Source organism: Megascapheus bottae, chromosome 32 (assembly GCF_031878675.1).
Source record: "Megascapheus bottae isolate mThoBot1 chromosome 32, mThoBot2.hap1, whole genome shotgun sequence".
NCBI classification, from domain to species: Eukaryota; Metazoa; Chordata; class Mammalia; order Rodentia; family Geomyidae; genus Megascapheus; species Megascapheus bottae.
In genome coordinates, this window is record NC_143540.1 from 2,446,901 (window position 1) to 2,466,395 (window position 19,495).

General features: G+C 44.8%; 1 protein-coding gene across 6 annotated transcripts in view; it reads left to right on the forward strand.

Moving 5' to 3' along the window:
* The window catches only part of Tfdp2 (transcription factor Dp-2), a 41,097-nt gene that overhangs the window by 14,326 nt on the left and 7,276 nt on the right, over positions 1-19,495 (forward strand). The window contains exons 1-2 of one of the 6 annotated variants that reach the window (XM_090323566.1): positions 1,724-1,781; positions 18,482-18,582. In XM_090323566.1, coding sequence (XP_090179692.1) covers positions 18,580-18,582 — 3 coding nt within the window. In that variant the 5' untranslated portion in view covers positions 1,724-1,781; positions 18,482-18,579. Of the gene's footprint in view, positions 1-1,723; positions 1,782-10,783; positions 10,906-11,366; positions 11,395-18,481; positions 18,583-19,495 lie in introns of those variants that run through there. The other 5 variants (XM_090323564.1, XM_090323565.1, XM_090323567.1 and 2 more) reach the window with 5 other exon arrangements.

Below are 19,495 nucleotides of genomic sequence, written 5' to 3' on the forward strand. Positions count from 1 at the left end.
AGTTGATTCCTCCAGTAAGTGAGACACAGTCTTCCCAAAATTCTGAGTGGTTCTCACACATGCCAAGGATCACATGGCCCCCTCCCCTCCCTCTGCCACAGCTCTTCCATGCCTGCATCAGCTGGGCACCCAGGCCAGCCTGCTGATAACCAATAGTGTTCCTCTTTCATTGTTGCATGTTCTTCTTGCTCTTCATCTTCTTTCTTTGAGTTCTCGCTTTTTTTTTTTTTTTGGTAGGTGGTGGGGCTTGAACTCTGGGCCTAGGCATTGTCCCTAAGCTCTTCAGCTCAAGGCTACCCCTCTACCACTTGAGCCACTTCTGGTTTTCTGGTGGTTAATTGGAGAAAAGAATCTCACGAACTTTTCGTGCCCAAGCTGGCTTCAAATCGTGATCCTCAGATCTCAGCCTCCTGAGTAGCTATGATTATAGGCACCAACCAGCAGCATCCAGCCTCTTTTTCCCTTTAAAAGGATATTCTCTAAAAGAATTACTAAAGACAAAGGGGTTTTGGTTTCTTTTTATTTTTGTATGTTTTTAATGGCTTTTCAGAATCTCAACTAGAAAACTATTTGACCTGATGGCAAAAAAAATGTAAGTAATATAAATATTTTTCAAATGAGCTCATATTTTCTCACTATCCTGGCTAATGAAGTTTAGGTTATTGCCATGAATTTCACCCCTCCCCTGCTGGGCACTGTGATAGATGTGTCCAAATACTTACTCACTGGCGAGTACTCATCTGTGTCCATTCGATGCTCAGCTTAATTTTTCCAGGTATATTTTCTTAGGATGTGTGCTTAGATGTCGTGCAGAAGCCTGCCGCCTTTTGTAGCTGCTTGTGAATGCCATGTAGACTGGAGCTGTGTGTAACATCTCCCCTCTGCTTAAGGCTGTCATTTCTGAATCTGCTTCCCTGAAAGTTTGTGCATTCGTCTTTGCGCTTCGAAATAAACATCTGTGTAACACACAGGGAAATAATACTTTACCATGCTTTGGTTTACCATTCTCAGCTTATTTTATGGAGAGGTTTGGGACTGACACAGAAAGATGGTTTATTAACAGTGAGTCAGGGGGGCCTGAGAGAATTCAGGAGAAGGAATTTAGTAATCCGGTAGAGTGATCTCGGCCCCACAACTGAAACACCTCAGAGCTCGCAGGTCTGGGCTCCGCCTGCTCCCCATCCTCTGCTCTGCTCTGAGAAGAGACTGTAGCCCATTTACTCCCATATGGATTCTTCTCTCCTCATGGCCTTTGCAGTTTCTCAGCCCGCTCTATGCACCTCTGCCTGTATGTCAAGGCAGGCCCTTGGACAGGGGTGTGAAGGAAGGAAGCAGGCAGTCTGTCAGCTGTAGTGGCACAGTGTGGATCTCAGGTGCTCTGGTGGTGGTGTTGGATATGGCTGGCACATGTCATGCTGTACAAGATGCCAGCCCAGCAGCTGCCGCCGTGTGGTAGAGGGCGTCCTGCCAGTCAGGTATTTCCAGGCATTAGCCGTTAGACATCTGAAGAAGAGTGACTAGTGTTAGCAAATAACCCCTTATTAATCATATTGTGTCCCCCCCATCGTGGTTTTGCTTTTCTTCTGTTTCAGTTACCCACAGCCAACTGCCATCTAAAAATACTAGTGGAAAATTCCAGAAATAAGTGTGAGATTGTACTCCTTTCTGTAGGTAGGGCACGATGACACCCAGGGACCAGCTTACCCATGCTGTATTTGCTGCCTGCCCCGTCATGGCTCGTCACCAGGAAGCCATCCCCATGCAGCTGTCGGGTGACTGAGGTATCACAGCCCCCATCTCAAGTGACAGTTTGTGTCCATCCCCGTGTGGAGCGGAGTGACAGCTCAGTGGTGTGGGGAGCTTCCCATTGAGCCCAGAGCATCCCACCTCACCCTGTCCGCTCGCACGTAGGTCACATAGGTGAGAAATGACCGCTGTCAGCACGGTTACGTTACAGTGTCATTATTAGGGAGCATCAATTGTGTCCTCAAAATTGGTGCTGTGGCTCACACATGTAATCCTAGCTACTCTGGAGGTTGAGATCTAGGATCTAGGTCTGAAGCTATTCTGGTGGACTTAATCTAAGAGATATCTTCAATAAACAACAAAAAGGCAGAAGGAGAGATGCTGTTTGAGTAGAAGTGCTGTATCATACAGTACCAGGCATGAGCAGAAGAATCTGTCACCTTAGCTATTTAGGAAGCTGAGATCTGAGTACTGTGGTTTGAAGCCAGCCTGGCAGGAAAGTTGGTGAGACTCATACCTCCGATGACCCACCAAGAAACTGGAGGAGGAGCAGGGGTTCAATGTGATAGTGTCCTAGCCTTGAGCAAAAAGTTCAGAAAAAGAAAAAAGAGATCATAAAGCCTTGAGTTTAAGCTCCAAAAATTAATAATAATAAAGTTCACTAGACTTAGCTATTGTTTTATTCATCAGTTAGTGATTGCTTATAGTATATGACACAGCACTGAAATGCCCAGATACCATTCTACTGTACTTACATATTTTGATATTGTTATATCTTGATATACCCAATAAGCTTATGTAAATTAAATAGTAAAAAAAAATTGAATGATCAGAAAACATTGTAAAGTTTGATTAAGGGAAAAATGTGACATGAAAAGAACCTCCAAATTTTTGTCCTTTTAAAGTAGAATACGGGGCTGGGAGTTTGGCCTAGTGATTAGAGTGCTTGCCTGGCAGTCGTGAGGACCTGGTCCTTGTACCACATACATAGAAAAAAAAAAAGCCGGAAATGGCTCTGTGGCTCAAGTGGTAGAGCTCTAGCCTTGAGAAAGCCCAAGGACAGTGCTTGGGCCCTGAGTTCAAGCCCCAGGACTGGCAAAAAAAAAAAAAAGAATAGATTAAGGAAAGACTAATCTTCCTAACAAAATTTTCTATTTTCAGAAGGTGCTATTGGTTCACACCTGTAGTCCTAACTACACAGGAGGCTTGAGGTCTGAGGATTGCAGTTCAAAGCCAGCCTAGCAGGGGAAAGTCTGAAAAACTTTGTCTTGAGTTGAGGGCCTGGGTGTTGTCCCTGAGCGTTTTTAGCTCAAGGATAGTACACTTTGAGCCATAGCACCACTTTTGGTTTTCTGGTGGTTAATTGTAGATAAGAATTTCACAGACTTTACTACCCAGGCTAGCTTTGGACTGTGATCCTCAGATGTCAGCCTTCTGAATACCTAAGATTATAGATACGAACCACTGTGCCCGGCTTGGAAAAAGCTGCATGTGGAGCTGTGGCTCAAGTGGGTAGCATTGAGCAAAAAGAAGCTCAAGGACAGTGCCCAGACCCTGAATTCAAACCCCAAGACTGGCACCCAGTAAGTAAATAAATAAATATTCTATTTTCAGTAATGTTCTTTTATTTATGGTCTGTGTAAAAGCAGGCATGTATTCTAGGATTCTACAGTATGCATGTGTCCTTAGATTCCGGCACCCCCATAGATGAGGCTGTCATCAGCATGCTGACTCTGTCCACTGTACAGTTTGTTGATTGTTGAGGTCAGGTATGCAGCTGTGAAGCATTTCTGAGTCCGTTTGCTGCTTTGCTCTGCAGACGTTGGATGTGTAGTGCAGGTGGTATTGGAGCTGTGGCAGTAACCAGTAACTTAAGTTCTCTTCTGTGAACCAGCAGAGGAACATGTGGTTTCATTTGAGGAGTGGAGGGGGGATTTTGTGTGAGCGTGCGCATGCGTGTGTGTGCACACAACTAGGAGAATGAGGCTCAAGGACAGCACCCAGGCCCAGAGTTTAAGCCTTAGGACTGACAAAAAGAAAAAAATAGCTATATTATCCTCAGACCTAGTATTTGATTCTCATTTATCAAGGTATTGTTTTCTTTTTATTTGTTTGTTTTGTTTTGTTTTGGTTAGTCATAGATGGGGCTTGAACTCTGAGCTCTTCAGCTCAAGGCTACCATCCTACCCCCTTGAGCCACGGCCCCACTTCCCATTTTATAGTGGTTAATTGGAGATGAGTCTCATGGTTTTTGGTGCCTTGGGCTGGCTTTGAGCCTGGATCCTCAGATCTCAGCCTCCTGAGTAGCTACGGTTACAGGTGTGAGCCACCACGCCCAGTTTTCTTCTGGTTTAGTGTTGAGAAATATTTGGTCTTCTTTGTTCAGTTTTTTCCTGTCTTCTCTCCTGGGACTCCAGTTACATATATGTTATATCTTTTGATTCTTCCCTGGCAGTCCTGAGTCTCCATCTATTCCCCACCCTAACCTTTCCTTATGTTCTTCATATTTGACAAGTTTAATAATCCTTGAGCTAATTCAGTTTTTCCAGTCACCATTCTGCTATCTTTAAGTTTTTGCAAATACTGTATCTTCGGTTCTAAAATTTTAATTTAATTCTGTGTATTTTGTTTCTCTCCTGAGAATTTCTTCTTTTTACTTATCTGGAGGCTATTGTAAACTGTCTATCCTAAGCAAGTTATAACTGTTGAACAGTCTTTGTTGTTTCTGATATATCTGCATCATCTCAAGGTTAAAGTCAATGATTATGTTTTCTCTAGAGAATGAGTCATGTTCTCCTATTGCTGAGACTGTCAAGTAGTTTTGGATATATATCCTGGGCATTGTCAGTGTGTTTTTGCAAAAACTGGATGTGTTTATATTCTACTAGAATGTGCTTACCGAGGGGTGTTCTCTTTGACTGCACTCGACTCCCCACTGCAAACACGTGGTAACCACTCCATCTCTACTTTGTTTTTGAAATGATTTGGCTTGACTTGGGCTGCTTGGAGTCTGCCTGGCAACACAGGGTTCAGGAATCAGTCAAGGTTTTCTTGAGGTTTTTCCCAGGATTTAGCTGGTGCCAGTGGTTCTTCAGCAAAGAAAAAAAAGCACAGAGATTAAGTGCCATTCTCATCATAGCCTGTCCCAGGCACACATACTCACTATGACGTTGCACTGTTAATGTGAATGTTGGTCCTCTGGCGACAATGGTGATTGTCAGGTTTCTGCTCTCTCCTGCCCATCCATTCCTGGCTCATCCTGCATGACTGCAGCTCCGGGGGCTCACGTCACAACAAACTTCTCCCCATAACGAAAACTCAAGTCAGTCCCCAGCCTGGGTCTCCTTTCCTGTATTAGTGTTCAGCCACTGACTTGTATTTGCATGAGCTTTGAGGAGTGAGATCATAAGCCAATGCTATATTTTTATTTTCTTATTCCAGTTGTCTCAGATATGGCCAGGCTTTTAGTTGGTCTTTGTGACCTTTTGACTTAGCTTCATTGTTGTGCTGGATTGGTTTTGAGCATGTGCTTGTCTTTTCTTTTTTGCCAGTCCTGGGCCTTGAACTCAGGGACTGAGCACTGACCTTCGGCTTTCTCAAGGCTAGCACTCTACCATTGAGCCATTCCACCACTCCTGGCTTGTTTTCTATGTATGTGGTACAAAGGAATCAAACCAGAGTCTTTGTGCATGCTAGACGAGCACTCTACCACTAGGTCAAACTCCAGCCCCGTGTGGCTTACCTTTTCACGCTACACAGTGCTCATCCTGTATATTTCCTGTCCCGTCCTCAGATCTGTCAAGTTCTGAGTCTGCACTCCTCTCTGAATCCCTGCCACTCAGTGACGTGTGCTCATTCCACACTTTTGTCTTTCAGGCAGGACAGTGCAGGATAGTGGTCAAGAGCAAGAGCTGAGCTTAGCTGTTTTGCTCACGGCTGTTGCTCTGCCACTTGAGGAACACCTACTCTTGTGGTCTTTTGCTGGTTAACTAGAGATAAGAATCTCTCAGATTTGTCTGCTCAGGTTGGCTTTGAACCTTGATCCTCAAATCTCAGCCTCCTGAGTTGCTAGGCTTCCTGGAGTGGGCCCTGGGCTTGGCTTCATTTCTTACACCCAGCCAAACATGAGTGTGAGCAAGATTTCTACACACATAAGGATGTAATAGCAAGTTTCTCCTGGAGCATTTGAGATTCGTGGAGACGTTCTCAATTTCCCCCTCTTGGTTGCCTTCATCTGATTCTTCCTTGTCAGGCTATTTATTGTTAGCTCTTTCTCAGGGCCCTCAGGTTTCCGCTTTAGCTTTGCTTTTCCTTGGTACATTCTCCTGGGTGAGTTGTTCCAGTTGATGCTTTTGGTACCCATTTTATAGGTGAATAATTCTCTCTGGATCAATTCTTTGTGTTATCTTTTGTGAGTTCTCCACCTTCGCTTCAGTAATTTTCACCCTCTGAAAGTCTGCTCGCCGTTTCCTTGTTTTGTGGAGTAGTGGCACCATCTATTCTTTGTTCCAACCAGTTAATACCTTCAGTTCCTTCCTTCCCCCTCTTATCACACGCAGATCATTAGAAAGTCGCCTTTCCTCCCCTAGACTCTGATTTCCCCACGTGTCGCTTGTCTCTGCTGCCCTCTTGGGCTGCACCACCACAGGCCATTCCTTGGCCTACCACAGCCAATTCCTCGCCCCAAACTGCCTTTCTTCTGTTTCTTTCAGTGAACTAGGCACATGTCCTCAAATCTGAACAAGTCTTTCATATTAAAACAGCACACACAATTTTTATAGTTCCTTATTGCCCTCAAGATAAGTTCCAAAGTCTAACCTAAGATTCTTTGTGATGTGGGTCCTGTTTTCTTAGAAGTTATTCCATTCTTAATGTTGTCTGAATGTTTAGAATAAGGGAAAAGGCAGAAAAACAACTCAGAGACTGTCTACATACATATACATATCTTTATTGATTTGATGGGAAAGGAGGTGGGGGGAGAGTAGCTCTCCTTGGGTGAGGCAGTTTTTACCACACATGAAATCAAGCCAAGAGACAGAACTAATCTGAGATAAGGTGTTTCCTTAACTAGGCTGATTTTCTATTTTTTTGCTGGTATTTCTATTTTGACTAAAGCAATTAAAGTAATGCAATTTTTTTCTTTCATAAAAGGTCTTATTAGAGGGCTAGGAATGTGGCTGAATGGTAGAGAGCTTGCCTAACATGTGTGAGGTTCTGAGTCCCATCCTCAAGATCTCAAAAAGCAACACAGTAAAACTACCTCACAAGGACAGGAGGTGCTGTAGCTAGTACACCTTTCTAGGCCTGTGGCGGCTGGGGGAGGGCGCACCAGTTTCATCTTCCAATGATGGGAAACAGAGCTGACTTACAGTCCCTGCTGGTGCTGCCCAGCCAGGAGCAGATGGAGTATGGCAGCAGCCTGGGCTCCTCTCACGGGCTGTGTGACTTTTCTATTGTGACTTAGCAAATGTTCTAAAGCCTTACTGCCTAAAACAAACAGCTTCTGGAGATGAGGAATCTAGGGGAGCAGCGGCTTATCTCAAGAATTCCGCCTCAAGGTCTCTCAGGAGTTTGTAGTCAAGCTGTTCCCAGGACTATAGTTGTGAAGGCCCAACTGGATCTGCTTCCAGGATGGCTCACTGACATGGCAAAAGCATGCAGTTTCACCCTGGCTGCCCTTAGGAGGGGAGGCCCAGGAGTCTGGTCACATGGTGGGGGCCAGTGCCAGCCTCTGACATACTTGGTCTGTGTTTGTTGGCAATGTGTAGTCTGCTCTCTTTTGCCTCCCTCCCACCTTTTCTTTCCTTCCTCCTTCTCCATGATTCTTTTTTTTGCCTTCTTTCTTCGCAGTGCTGGGGACCTGTGCCACTGAGCTATATCCATTTAATAGCCAGGCTTCTTTTTTTTTATTTTTTATTTTGCCAGTCTTGGACTTGAGCTCAGGGCTTGAGCACTGTCCTTGGACTTTCTCAAGGCTAGAGCTCTACCACTTGAGCCTCAGCACCACTTCTGGTTTTTTTCTATGTATGTGGAAGAGAGGAATTGAACCATGGTCTTTGTGCATGCTAGGCAGGCACTCTACCACTAGGCCAAACTCCTGGCTCTAGCCAGGCTTCTTAACATCATTATCACGTTAATATCATTGTCACAGCCTGTCGCCACAGAAATAAAGCCAGATTTGTGGTTCATCTGCAGCAAACAGCATGTTGTTGCATGTGTGGTTCTATCTCCAGCATGAGATTTGGGCATACTTTTTTTTTTTTTTTGTCCAGTCCCAGGGCTTGAACTCTGGGTCTGGGCACTGTCCTTGGGCTTTCTCAAGGCTCTACCACTTGAGCCACAGCACCACTTCCTGCTTGCTTGCTTATTTGTTTGTTTATTTATAGGTCATAGGACTTGAACTCTGGGCTTGGGTGTTGTCCCTGAGCTCTTCAGCTCAAAGCTACCACCTTAGCCCTGGAGCCATAGCGCCATTTCAGGTTTTCTGAATTGGAGATGAGTCTCTCAGACTTTTGTACCCAGGCTGGCTTTGAACCGCAGTCCTCAGATCTCAGCCTCCTAAGTCGCTGGGACAACAGGTGCGAGCCACCGTGCCCAGCTACTTCCAGCTTTTTCTATGTATGTGGTACCAAGGAATAGACCTTGTGTCTTCATGCATACTAGGCAAGCACTCTACCACTAGGCCAAACTCCCAGCCCCTGCGCATACTTTTACTTAAAAGCAAGTTTGTTTATTTGTTGTCTGTCTGAATACAAATGCAGCTTTCCTATAATATGGTTATTTACTTGGTCTTTTGAGAAGGAATCGGGCTGTGTCGTTCAGACACTAGTGGTTGTCCAGCCTTAGAAACATCTGGGACTGTGTGCACACACTGTCATACTCAATAGGACATTCTGTGTGCTACATGGAGCCCTACTTCTATTCTTTGCCTTCTTTTTTTTTTCCTTTTCTTTTTTTTCTCTTTTTCTCCCCTTTTGGTCAGTCATGTGGCTTGAACTCAGGGCCTGGGCACTGTCTCTGCACTCTTTTTGCTCAGGGTTAGCACTTTGAGCCATGGTGCCACTTCCAATTTTCTGGTAGTTCATTAGAGATTAGAGTTTTGAGTTTCGTCACCTTTTTTCCCCAGGGTGGCTTTGAACGAGGATCCATGAGTAGCTGTGAGCCACCAGTGCATGGCCTACCTCTACTCTTAACCTTTGTCTTCTCTGCTTTTTGGTACCTCTCGTGGTCCATTTCTACATGTACTGCCCCCTGTTTTAGCTCTGCCTAGATGCCAGTGTCTTGGTTCACTTGCTGTTACATCTTGTGTGCCAGGTCCCTGGGTGACCCTCAGCGGTGCTCAGTAGTCCAGGGACTCTTCCGAGAATGGAAACAGTTGCTTCTGTGACAGGACACATTTGTCTACGCTGTGGTAGCAGGGTCCCTCAGGCCTTACGTCAGGATTAGGTATTGTGCTTGACCAACAGCAGAACGTGGGCATTGTGCTGTCTCAGCGTCATTCTGCCTGAAGAATCATATATGAGTTGTTAAATGTGTGACTGTTGATTGGGGTTGCCAGGAAGCATCGCAAATTGCAGTCCAGAGAAAGGAGCTTACTATCCTGGAGGAGGAATATCCCAGCCCTCTTTGGTCTTTTCCAGTTAGTCAGTAGCTACAATAAATAAGATGCATCGAGTGAGCTTTCTATGGAAGATTACAGGGAGAACCTCTCCCTTGAAGGAAAGAATGGATGATGGATGACGGAGCAGGAATGGTGGAAGCCCACAGGCTCACCTCTGCACCTCAGGCCTCATGTGTCCCTGAACGTGGGTGGCTGTTAGGTTGGTAGGTAGGTGATGTGCTCTGTGGTATAGGGTTAAGGGGGATACATGTCACATATTTGGAAGTTGGATTGCCATATGTGTGCCTGAGCTGGTACCAGGGCTTGAACTCAGAGCTCTGCACTCTCCCTTAACTGTTTTCCACTCAAGGCTCTCTACCACTTAAGCCACATCTCCATTTTTAGCTTTTTGCTGGATAGTTAGAGATAAGAGTCTTACAAGTTTGTCTGTCCTTAGATCTCACTCTCCTGAGTGGCTAGGATTGTGGGCGTGAGCCACCAGCAGGAGGCTTCCTTATGTTTTAAAACAGTAGTGACCCTATGTAGACCCAGATAGCATAGCCTCCCATGAGAGAGCGTGAGCAAGCACCTCAGCTGACCTGACAGGTTAGAGATTTACATCCATTTTCTCTGTATGAAAGGTAGGGATAGGAAGCTTACTATTATTTCCATATGTAAGAATGTACTGTAGTCACAGCTCCATGCACACAGTGTAATAGGCGTGAATAAAAGGGGTTTTGTTTGGCCTTTGTGTATGCATACTAATCTATCCTCAAGTCTCAAAATAGTGCTTGGCTTTTGGTAAAATATTCAGTAAATGTTGATTGAAGCATTTGTTTGGAACTTTTTTAATCATCAATATGTATTGAGCTAAATTATTTTTATCTCTCTCCAGTTCAGTCTTTTAAAAAAGTGTTACTTACTTTTATCTCTACATATGCCACATATGTAGAGGATGCAGGAAAGACATTATTAGTATTGATAATTAGAGGGTTATCCAATCTTGCAAAGAATAGATTTGGAAGAGAACTTGTGAGGTCATCTTTTGTTCAGCTTTCCTGCCTAGGAAAACAGTACAATGATGAGGTATGTAATTTTAATTAATCATGTCAAAAAAAAAAAAAGAAAGAAACTAGGACAACATAATTGGGTTCTCTCTTGAGAAAATGGAGAAAGGTACTTAACCCCAGATATAAAAGGACTAACCTGAAAAAGTGTGAGGCTTCTAACTGTGTGGGAAAGTGGAAAAAAAAAAAATGGAGCCCAGCTAAGCTGCTCTTTGTTGATATCAGAAATGGACCTGTCATTCACTTTGGCGTTGAAGCATGGCCTCCTATCTTGGGGGGCCGGACAGGACTTCTTTCCCCTCCCACAAGAGCGGGCTCAGTTTTTACAGGTCCAGAGAGCCCCGGGCAGTTTTTCAAGCCTTTCTCCTCCTCTTCCTCTCTGAGAGACCAGGTGCTCCGCTTTCGGGATGCAGTGAGGTCTTCGCTTTGTGGCTTTGTGACGGGGCGATCCGAAGCCCGACATGCACAGCTCCAGCCATACAGGGCTCTTGAGTAAGTTCATCTCCCTTCCATAGGTTTAGCATTTTTCAAAGTGGTAGTGATAAAACTCCAAGCTAACATTTTTTGTGTGTGTAAGTCTCATTTGAATTTTAACTGATTTCATGTAAAATTGAAATGAGATTTACACGCAAAAAACACATTAGCATGGAGTTTGGTGTTTATCACTGTCACTATGAAGCATTTTTTTTCCCCTTTAGGATGAAAAGCCCTCCTTTTAATTGAACTAGAAAGCAAGGTAGACATAGAAAAGCCCAGGTTTCTCAACTCCCCAGACTCTAACATTAGCAAGTGTGCACTTGTCTGCCAAAAGCCTGCTCACTGGTTTTCTTGAGCATCTTTTTAGTTTTACGGAGTAGTTTACATTGAGCTTTTCTGAACTCGATTGCTTCCGTCTGACATAGTCTCAAGTTTCCAGTGAATGGTAACAAAGACTGTGGAGTGGCGCTGGTGCTGCAGAGAGAGGCTTGCCCTGGGTTCCAGGTAAGGGAGCCCTGGGCTCTGCACTAGTGGGTCCATTTTTACACTGGTGATTGTAGGTTTGCCTTAGTTCAGCATGGGAAATGGAGAAACAGCCAGAAGCATGCAGATTTCCAGCTGTCCTTGCAGGGTGCAGACAGAAAACCTACAGGGCACAGGGGTGGCAGTGGCTTGGGGGAGGGGTAGAGTTAGCCTATTTCACCCTCCTCGGCTCACATACATCAAAGAAGATGCCTAGAACGCGGGTGGAATTGGGGAGTGCTTGCCTTCTTTAGGAGCTGAGGAAGCGGCTGGGTGTTCCATGGTAACTGCCTGTAAAAGCGGTCTGGAGATTGCTTTTACTTTCATTCACCACCACCCCACGGGTAGTTAATAAAATAAGCTGTGTCCTTAATTCAACCTTTCATTCCATGAATGAAAACTTTTAAATTGTCAACTGCAAAACACGCTCACAGTCTTGGGAAATCAGCCTGACACTTGAAAAGTAATTCAGCTTTCATCGCCCTTTCCTTTCTTTCTTTCTTTTCTTTTCTTTCCCTTTTCTTTCTTTTCCATGTACATTTTTCTTTAAAGTATGTGTGCTTTGAGCATGTCAGCTGTATTCTAATGAAGCTCGGGCATTGTTTGCTCATAAAGGGGCCCATGCATTCCACTGCTTTATGGTTTATTAGGAGACGCAGTGTGAGGGTGGGTGGCACCATTTGGTGTCTGCCTCTTGGGGTGGTGACTGCCATTCTGTTGGCCTTGGATTTGCAAAGTAAATAGTGTGCGTGATGCTGTGTGCATCTGGACCTGGGAGGACATCTCAGCCAGTACTGCTTCTGAGGGGAGAAGCTGGCAGTGGATGTGTGCTGGCTGGCTAGAGTTGGTCACTTCAAGAGCACCCTTGAAATCTGCACTGTAGTTACAGCCTGTTTTCCACTGGCATGTGGGTTTTGATGTATATAGCATTTAGTGGTTCTTTGGAACTCCTCTGAGGAAGTGAATGTCTCTGGATAAGCTGTAACATTTCACTGGATACAGTAATAGTTGAAACAGTGCATCCACTTGGAGGTTTAAAGAACTGGGCTGGGGGAGGGGAAGGAGGAGAGAGAGAGGTCAGGCGAGGAGCTTTCTTTCAGTTAGGAAGCTCCAAGAAGAAAAAAAGCAACAGATGTTTCTTCTGTGACAATTGAGCTTGCTCTATTCAAAGCTCACAGTAGCCTGAGAGTGAGTGCGGGCATGAGTGAGTACGCATGGGTATTAGTGGTCATAAATCAGTGAATAAATAAAACAGCCACATAATTGATGTAAAATTTATCCTTTTATAGTCAGGACTGGAGTATAAATAGAGACTAACAGGATGAGTAACATTTTGTAGGGTTTTTTCTGCTTTATTTTTTGTGTGTTTGTTTTTGATTTGCCAGTCCTGGGCCATGAACCTTAGGGCCTAGGCACCGTGGCACCGTCCTTGGGCTTTCTCAAGACTAGAGCTCTACCACGTGAACCACTGCACCATTTCTGGCTTTTTAATGCTGCAATTGAAGTTGTGGGAAAATGGATCATTAAATTGTGTATACAATTAAAAAGTACCCTATGCCATAGAAAGTATATAGGAAATATATAGGTTGCAAAAGCTTTTAAATGGCATAATAGTTCAAAGGCTTAAAATGAAACTGAAATATGGAAGATTAGTAGCCTCTGTTGAAAGATAATTCCATCTTTTGAGAAACTTGAGTCCTGCTCCAGAGACTTCAAAATAGAGGTGCAGGGGGATGTCTGGGGTGTGTGTCTCCGAGATGATAATAAGTTTGGGTTGGTGCTCAGGGGAGAGGGGACTGTTTGCTTGCTGCAAAGAGCAGAAAAGAGGAGCTGAAAGCCGTATGCGTGGAATGAAAGCAGTCAGGAAATGTTCAAAGTGTTTGAATTTGTGGAATTCATAATGAGTCAAGTAAAAAAATAAAACCTTTCCTTATACAAGTAATTTGCCTTTGTACACTAGTATCTTGATGTGTTTGCCTTTCCTCCTTGTTTTGAGATGGGGTCTCTCTGGCAGCCCACAGCCGTGCAGCACACAGGGCTTCAAGCTAGCCCGTGCAGGCCTGGAGCTGCCCTCCAGATCTCCACCTCGTTTAGATGCATTGATCAAATATGGTACCCTTTTTCTTATTTTTTTTGTCCGAATTCAACACTGACTAGCAATCTATGCTACCTATGCTTATTTTCACTCCTTTTTTTTTTTTTTTTTTTGCCATTCCTGGGCTTAAGCTCAGGGCCTAGGCACTGTCCTTGGACTTTCTTTTTCTTTTCTTTCTTTTTTTTTTTCTAGTCGTGGAGCTTGAACTCAGGGCCCGAGCACTGTCCTTAGATTTTCTCAAGGCTAGCATCCTGCCACTTGAACCACAGCACCACTTCCAGCCTTTTCTATGTATGTGGTACCAAGGAATCAAACCTGGGTCTTTGTGCATGCTAGGCAAGCACGCTACCACTAGGCCAAACTCCTGGCCCGTTTTGTTTTTCTTAAGGTAAATCACTTACATGAAGTTTTGGATGAAGTCAGAGATTGTAGGCTGGCCTATAGGATGTTTACTCTTTTTTTTCTTTCTTTCTTTTGCCAGTCCTGGGGCTTGAACTCAGGGCCTGGGCACTGTCACTGAGCTTCTTTTGTTCAAGGCTAGCTAGCACTAACTCTACCACCTGAACCTCAGCACCATTCCCAGGTTTTTCTGTTTGTGTAGTAGGTATGCTAGGCCCCATTTCCAGCCTCAGGATGTTTACTGTTTTGACAAAAGAATATCAGTGTTGAAACAAACAGCTCCCGTCCTGCCAGAGGCCGTGTGGGATGTGAAAGTGTGACAGCACCATGGATCGCAGACATTAAAAACATGTCATTTGCTATTTTAAACAAGCCATGGGTTGAGTTATTTTAGATGACGGTGTGTCCAAAACCACAGGTGAATTGCAGTGTGGATTCATGCTCTGTATGCTAGACTCACTCTCATTTCTCTTGTTCTGTGTGTTGTCTGTATGAGAAACCAAGCTGAGTTTGTTACCTAGAAACTGGTGCTCAGGGCCTAATCCACCGTAGAGAGGTCTGCCCAAACAGTCATTCATTTCTAGAGGGCTCCAGCAGCCATCATCGCTGTCCTAGTGGTTCTTAGCGCAGAGCAGAGTGCTTTCTCCTCTCCCCCAGCCTTGCACATGTCTACACCTGGAAATGCCATCCGGAGGGAGGGAAGATTTGTTTGGTGTCTTTTCTGGAAGGAGGTCTTCCACGTTGCTCAGAAGCACCGTCTTGAGTGTGGAGTCAGCTGCTGTGTATGGATCCTACGTAACAACATGGTTTCTTGTAGATGGCAGCTAAGGCTGACACCCTCCATAGACAAACTTTGGTTCTGGTGCCTTGATCACATGATGAAGATTTGATGATCCCTTGTAGAATGTAGACCAGAACGTATTTCTAATGTTCTCGTCTTTTTAATGTTTTCGTATTGGTTCTTTTGTGGATTTCTATATGTCCTTGATATTTTGTTCTATTTTGTTCTTGTTTTTATGTTTCATCTTTTTTTTTTTTTTTTGTGGGTCATGGGGCTTGAACTCAGCCTGGACACTGTTGGTGAGCTCTTCAGCTCAAGGCTTCCACCCTACCCTTGAGCCAGGCCCCACTTCCCATTTTCTAGAGGTTAATTGGAGATAAGAGTCTCAGCTCCTTTTGTGCCTGGGCTGGCTTTGAACCTTGAGCCTCAGATCTCAGCCTCCTGAGTAGCCAGGATGACAGGCGTGAGCCACCGTGCCCACTTATATTTAATCTTTTATAACACAAAATGGCTTTAGGGGTTTTTGTTTTTTGGACAATATCTAATGTTAAGCTTTCTTAAAGCCTTTCAGACTCTTTAAAAAAATGTAGTTAGGGGGCCGGGAGTTTGGCCTAGTGGTTAAAGTGCTTGCCTAGAATGCATGAAGACCCAGGTTCGATTCCTCGGTACCACATACATAGAAAAAAAAAAGTCAGAAGTGGTGCTGAAGCTCAAGTGGTAGAGCTCTAGCCTTGAGAAAGTCCAAGGACAGTGCTCAGTCCCTGAGCTCAAGCCCAGGACTGGCAGAAAAAAAAAAAATGTAGTTAGCCTCAGCTAGCCCACACAGCCTACCATCTGACACAGGACTGTGGACCTGGTACATTGCAGTTTTGAATAAAATGCTTCCTGTGGCACATGGAACTGTGGTCCTTTATTTTCTAAGCAGAAGTGCTTTTGTCTAATTCCTGGGGCTGTTTGAGTGTGTCTCTAAAGTTTTATGTATTTTAAGAACTCGGCGTTTGAGCCCAAGCTCTATTTGCAGTCACTGTCACCTTTAATAAGTGTTAGGAAACCAATGTATTTGTTGGTCCACACAGCCTGGTGGCCATCTGAACTGTGTCCTGGGCTTGCTTCCACTGGTTTCCCAGGATCCCACCTGGGCTGGATGCTTGTTAATGCTTGCACAGGCCGCGCATCTCCTCCCGCCACTCATGGCTGGTGGGGCAGATAAGTGTGCCTGTCACGCCTGCTGGTCCCGAGGCCTGTAAACAAGGTCTCCTTACCATCTGCTCCGTGCACTGGCGGGGTGACAGGGCTAAAGCAGTGCTTGAAAGGAAGCTAAAGATGAAGAAAATAGGAACATTCAGAAGCAATTGTAGAAGTTAGGGTCACAGCTCCTTCTTTCCTCTTTTTAAACAAAATGAAAGAGTGCAGTAATAACAGTGGACTTAAACTCTATTATATGTTAATTTGAACAAAGAGAAAAGGGGCATGTGAAGCACTCTTGCTTACGCTGGCCGCACAGTGGCTCCTGCCTGTAACCCTCGCTACTCAGGAGGCTGAGATCTGAGGATCAAGGTTCAAAGCCAGCCTGGGCACAAAAGAACCTGAGACTCTTTATCTCCAATTAACTTCTAGAAAAGGGAAGTAGGGCTTGGCTCAAGGGTAGGGTGGTAGCCTGAAGAACTCAGGGACAGAGCCCAGGCCGAGCCAAGTTCAAGTCCCACAACCCACCAAAAACGAAAAACCAGATTTCTACCTCCATCTTTGATGCCATCCTGAGGTCTGGCAGCCACTTGGGAATGGAAGCTCCACCCCGCCTTTGTGGCAGGCACGCTGAGAACTGCTGTGGAGGTTGAAGAGCCACGGTGGTTAAGAACATAGGAAATTATTCAGCAGAAGGAAGAATAGACAGAAGAAAACTAAACATGTTATCAAGATGCATTTTACTCATAATCACCTATTGAATTGAAATTCCTTAGTGCAAGTAAAGATAAGGAAAAATCACAAAAACATTCCTAGGGCTGGGAGCATAGCCTTGTGGTAGTGTGCTCGCCTAGCATGCACAAAAACCTGGATTCGATTGCTCGGTACCGCATACTCAGAAAAAACTGGAGGTGGCACTGTGGCTCAAATGACAAAGTGCTAGCCTTGAGGAAAAAATGTCCAAGGATAGTCCCCAGGCCCTGAGTTCAAGCCCCAGGACTGGAAAAAACATTCCTAGATTGACTAAGGTAATAAAAAGGACATCATATGTTTTAATTAATAAAGAAGCCAGTGAAAAGACAGCTGGCCCACGTCTGTATGTAAGACAAATGTTTTGGGGTGAACATTTAGAAGCATTTACAAAGGATGATGGGAAGGCCTGCTGTACCCATGCGAGGCAGGCAGAGCCCCGGTGAGAGTGGCTAATAAGCAGTTCTAAGGTTTCTTCGCTTGGAGGCCTGATGAAGAAATGGCCCAGGCATAACATTCCGAGTTCTCTCTCACAGAGGACTTGGCTTAAGGATCCGAAGCATTTATGGATCTTGCTAGATAACAGGGTGCTGGTAGTCTTTTCTTTAAAAAGGTGTCCTCACAGGAAAAATGCTTATCGGCTCCTCCTGAGCCGCAGTGGAGGAGGAGGAGGGAGGCGGCCTTGAGGCTGGGGCCGTGCAGCGGTGCAGGTTACCCACGGCAGGAAGTCTCAGAGGAGGAACTCAGGGCCTGCATGCCGCCTCAGTCTTTTTGCTCAAGGCTAGCACCCTGCCACTTGAACTCTAGCTCTGCAGTGCTGAGTGGGGAACACTTGGTCTATTGGACTTGAAACTCAAGGGGCTGGCGCTTGTCCCAGGGAGTTTGGTAGTCAGTACTGCAGTTTAGGAAATTGCCGACTTCGCCGGGTCTGGGTGGCTCGTGCCTGACCTAGCTACTCAGGAGCCTGGAACCTGAGGACTGCAGTTCAAAGCCAGCCTGGACAGGAAAGTCTGTGAGACTTTTATCTCCAATTAAGCACAAAAAACTGGAAGGGCAACGGTGGCTCAGGTGATAGAGTGCAAGCCTTGAACAGAAAAACTCACGGACAGCACCCAGGCCCTGAATTCAATCCCTACGACCAATCAAAGAGAAAATGGCTACCTTGTACTTGACTCTGTGGGGAGTTCTTTGGGGACATCTTGCTCTGTTAAAGTTTCCAGGTGACTGCCTCTACCATCGAGTAGATCAGCATGATCCGCAGCAAACATGGAACAAACAGAGCAGGGCGGTTTTTCCCTTTAACATCACTAAAGGACAAAAATCTACCAATTTGATACTTGGAAAATAGAAGCTTTTAGCTTGTTTAGTGTATTTAGTTTATTTTTTCTAACATGTTAAAGATCTCTTTCTCAAGCTGGACATTGGTGGCCCACACCTGAAGTCCTTGCTAACTCAAGATGGCTTCACAACCAGCCACAGCAGGAGAGTCTGCAAGGCTCCATCTCCATTTAACCAGCAAAAAGCTGGACTAGAGGCATGTTTCAAGTGGTAGAGCTCTCGCTGAGTGACCATGAAAGCCTATGTTGAAATCCCACTACTGGGGGAGAGGGGAGCTTAATGTAAACTGCTAGATGTATTTTCAAAATATTTCCCCTCCAAAAGTCTAGGTCTTGTCAAAGTGGAATTAAACTAATTACATTAATTACAACAAAGCAGTCAGTATGATTTCCAGTAATGCTTCCTGTTTATTAATATACATTTATTTGAGGTGACTGTAAGCTATGTTCTATGCGTGCAGATGGACAGACAGGATTCTTGACATGGTATTGCACTCATTTTGTATTTTGATGTCATTTCAGGTAACATCCTTGTTACATTTCCAGTTTCCAACGGCAACTCTCCAACAAAGATTTTACCAAAAACTTTAGGACCAATAAATGTGAATGTTGGACCCCAAATGGTAAGAAACCATCTAGTCCTCCAGTTAAATTTTACCTGTGCCACATGAATTACAAAGACACTAAGACTGGAGCCTTTTGAGTATGTAATGTACTCAATTTCAGGTATGGTAGTCATTTAGTTTGTATGTGTGCTGGTCCTAAGGCTTTATAACAAAGGTGTGTGTGTGTGTGTGTGTGTGTGTGTACATGTGTACATATATGCTTCTGGCTTTGCATATGTCTTCATGGGTGTTTATAATTTAGATCTGACGTCCGCATATGAGAGAAAATGTGCTCTTTGTCTCTGAGCCTGACTTCATTTTAGTCTTTAGCAGTTGACTTCATTCATTCTGCAGCTTGTGGCTGTGGCCAGTGTGCAGGCTTCAGGTTAGACAAGGTCAAGGTCACATCAACTCCAGCAGACAATGACACCCCACCATTAGCAAAAGAAAAGTCCTCACACTCCTGAAATGGTTTTTCACAGGCATGATCCATCTGTAATACACAGCACTCACTGTGTGAACTTATTCAGACCAAACGTACAGATTTCAGGAAGTCTGTAGACATTGTGGGCAGGACATTTTCTTTGATTAGTTGAAGACTGTTAATCATCTGCAAATTCAAGTTTAAGAAAAAACACAGTTTATTCTAAGTATGTGAAGAATGCACTCTAGCTCAAAACCTCAGAGTTCAAGTAAACGCCCCCATTTCAAGGTGGTTCAGGGTGTCTTTCCAAACACTTGCTACATGTTCCCCTCCCCAGCCAGGAAACACAGGAGCAGAACTGTGACCACGGTCTGTGGTAGTCCCCACATACTTCCCGAGAACTCGTTAGCCCTCAGGATTGGCTAGACAAAGGGAGGCACTGGGGAGGTTTGGTGCTCCCCCTTGAATCTGGTCAGCCCAGCACCTCAGTTCTGCAGTACCCAGACT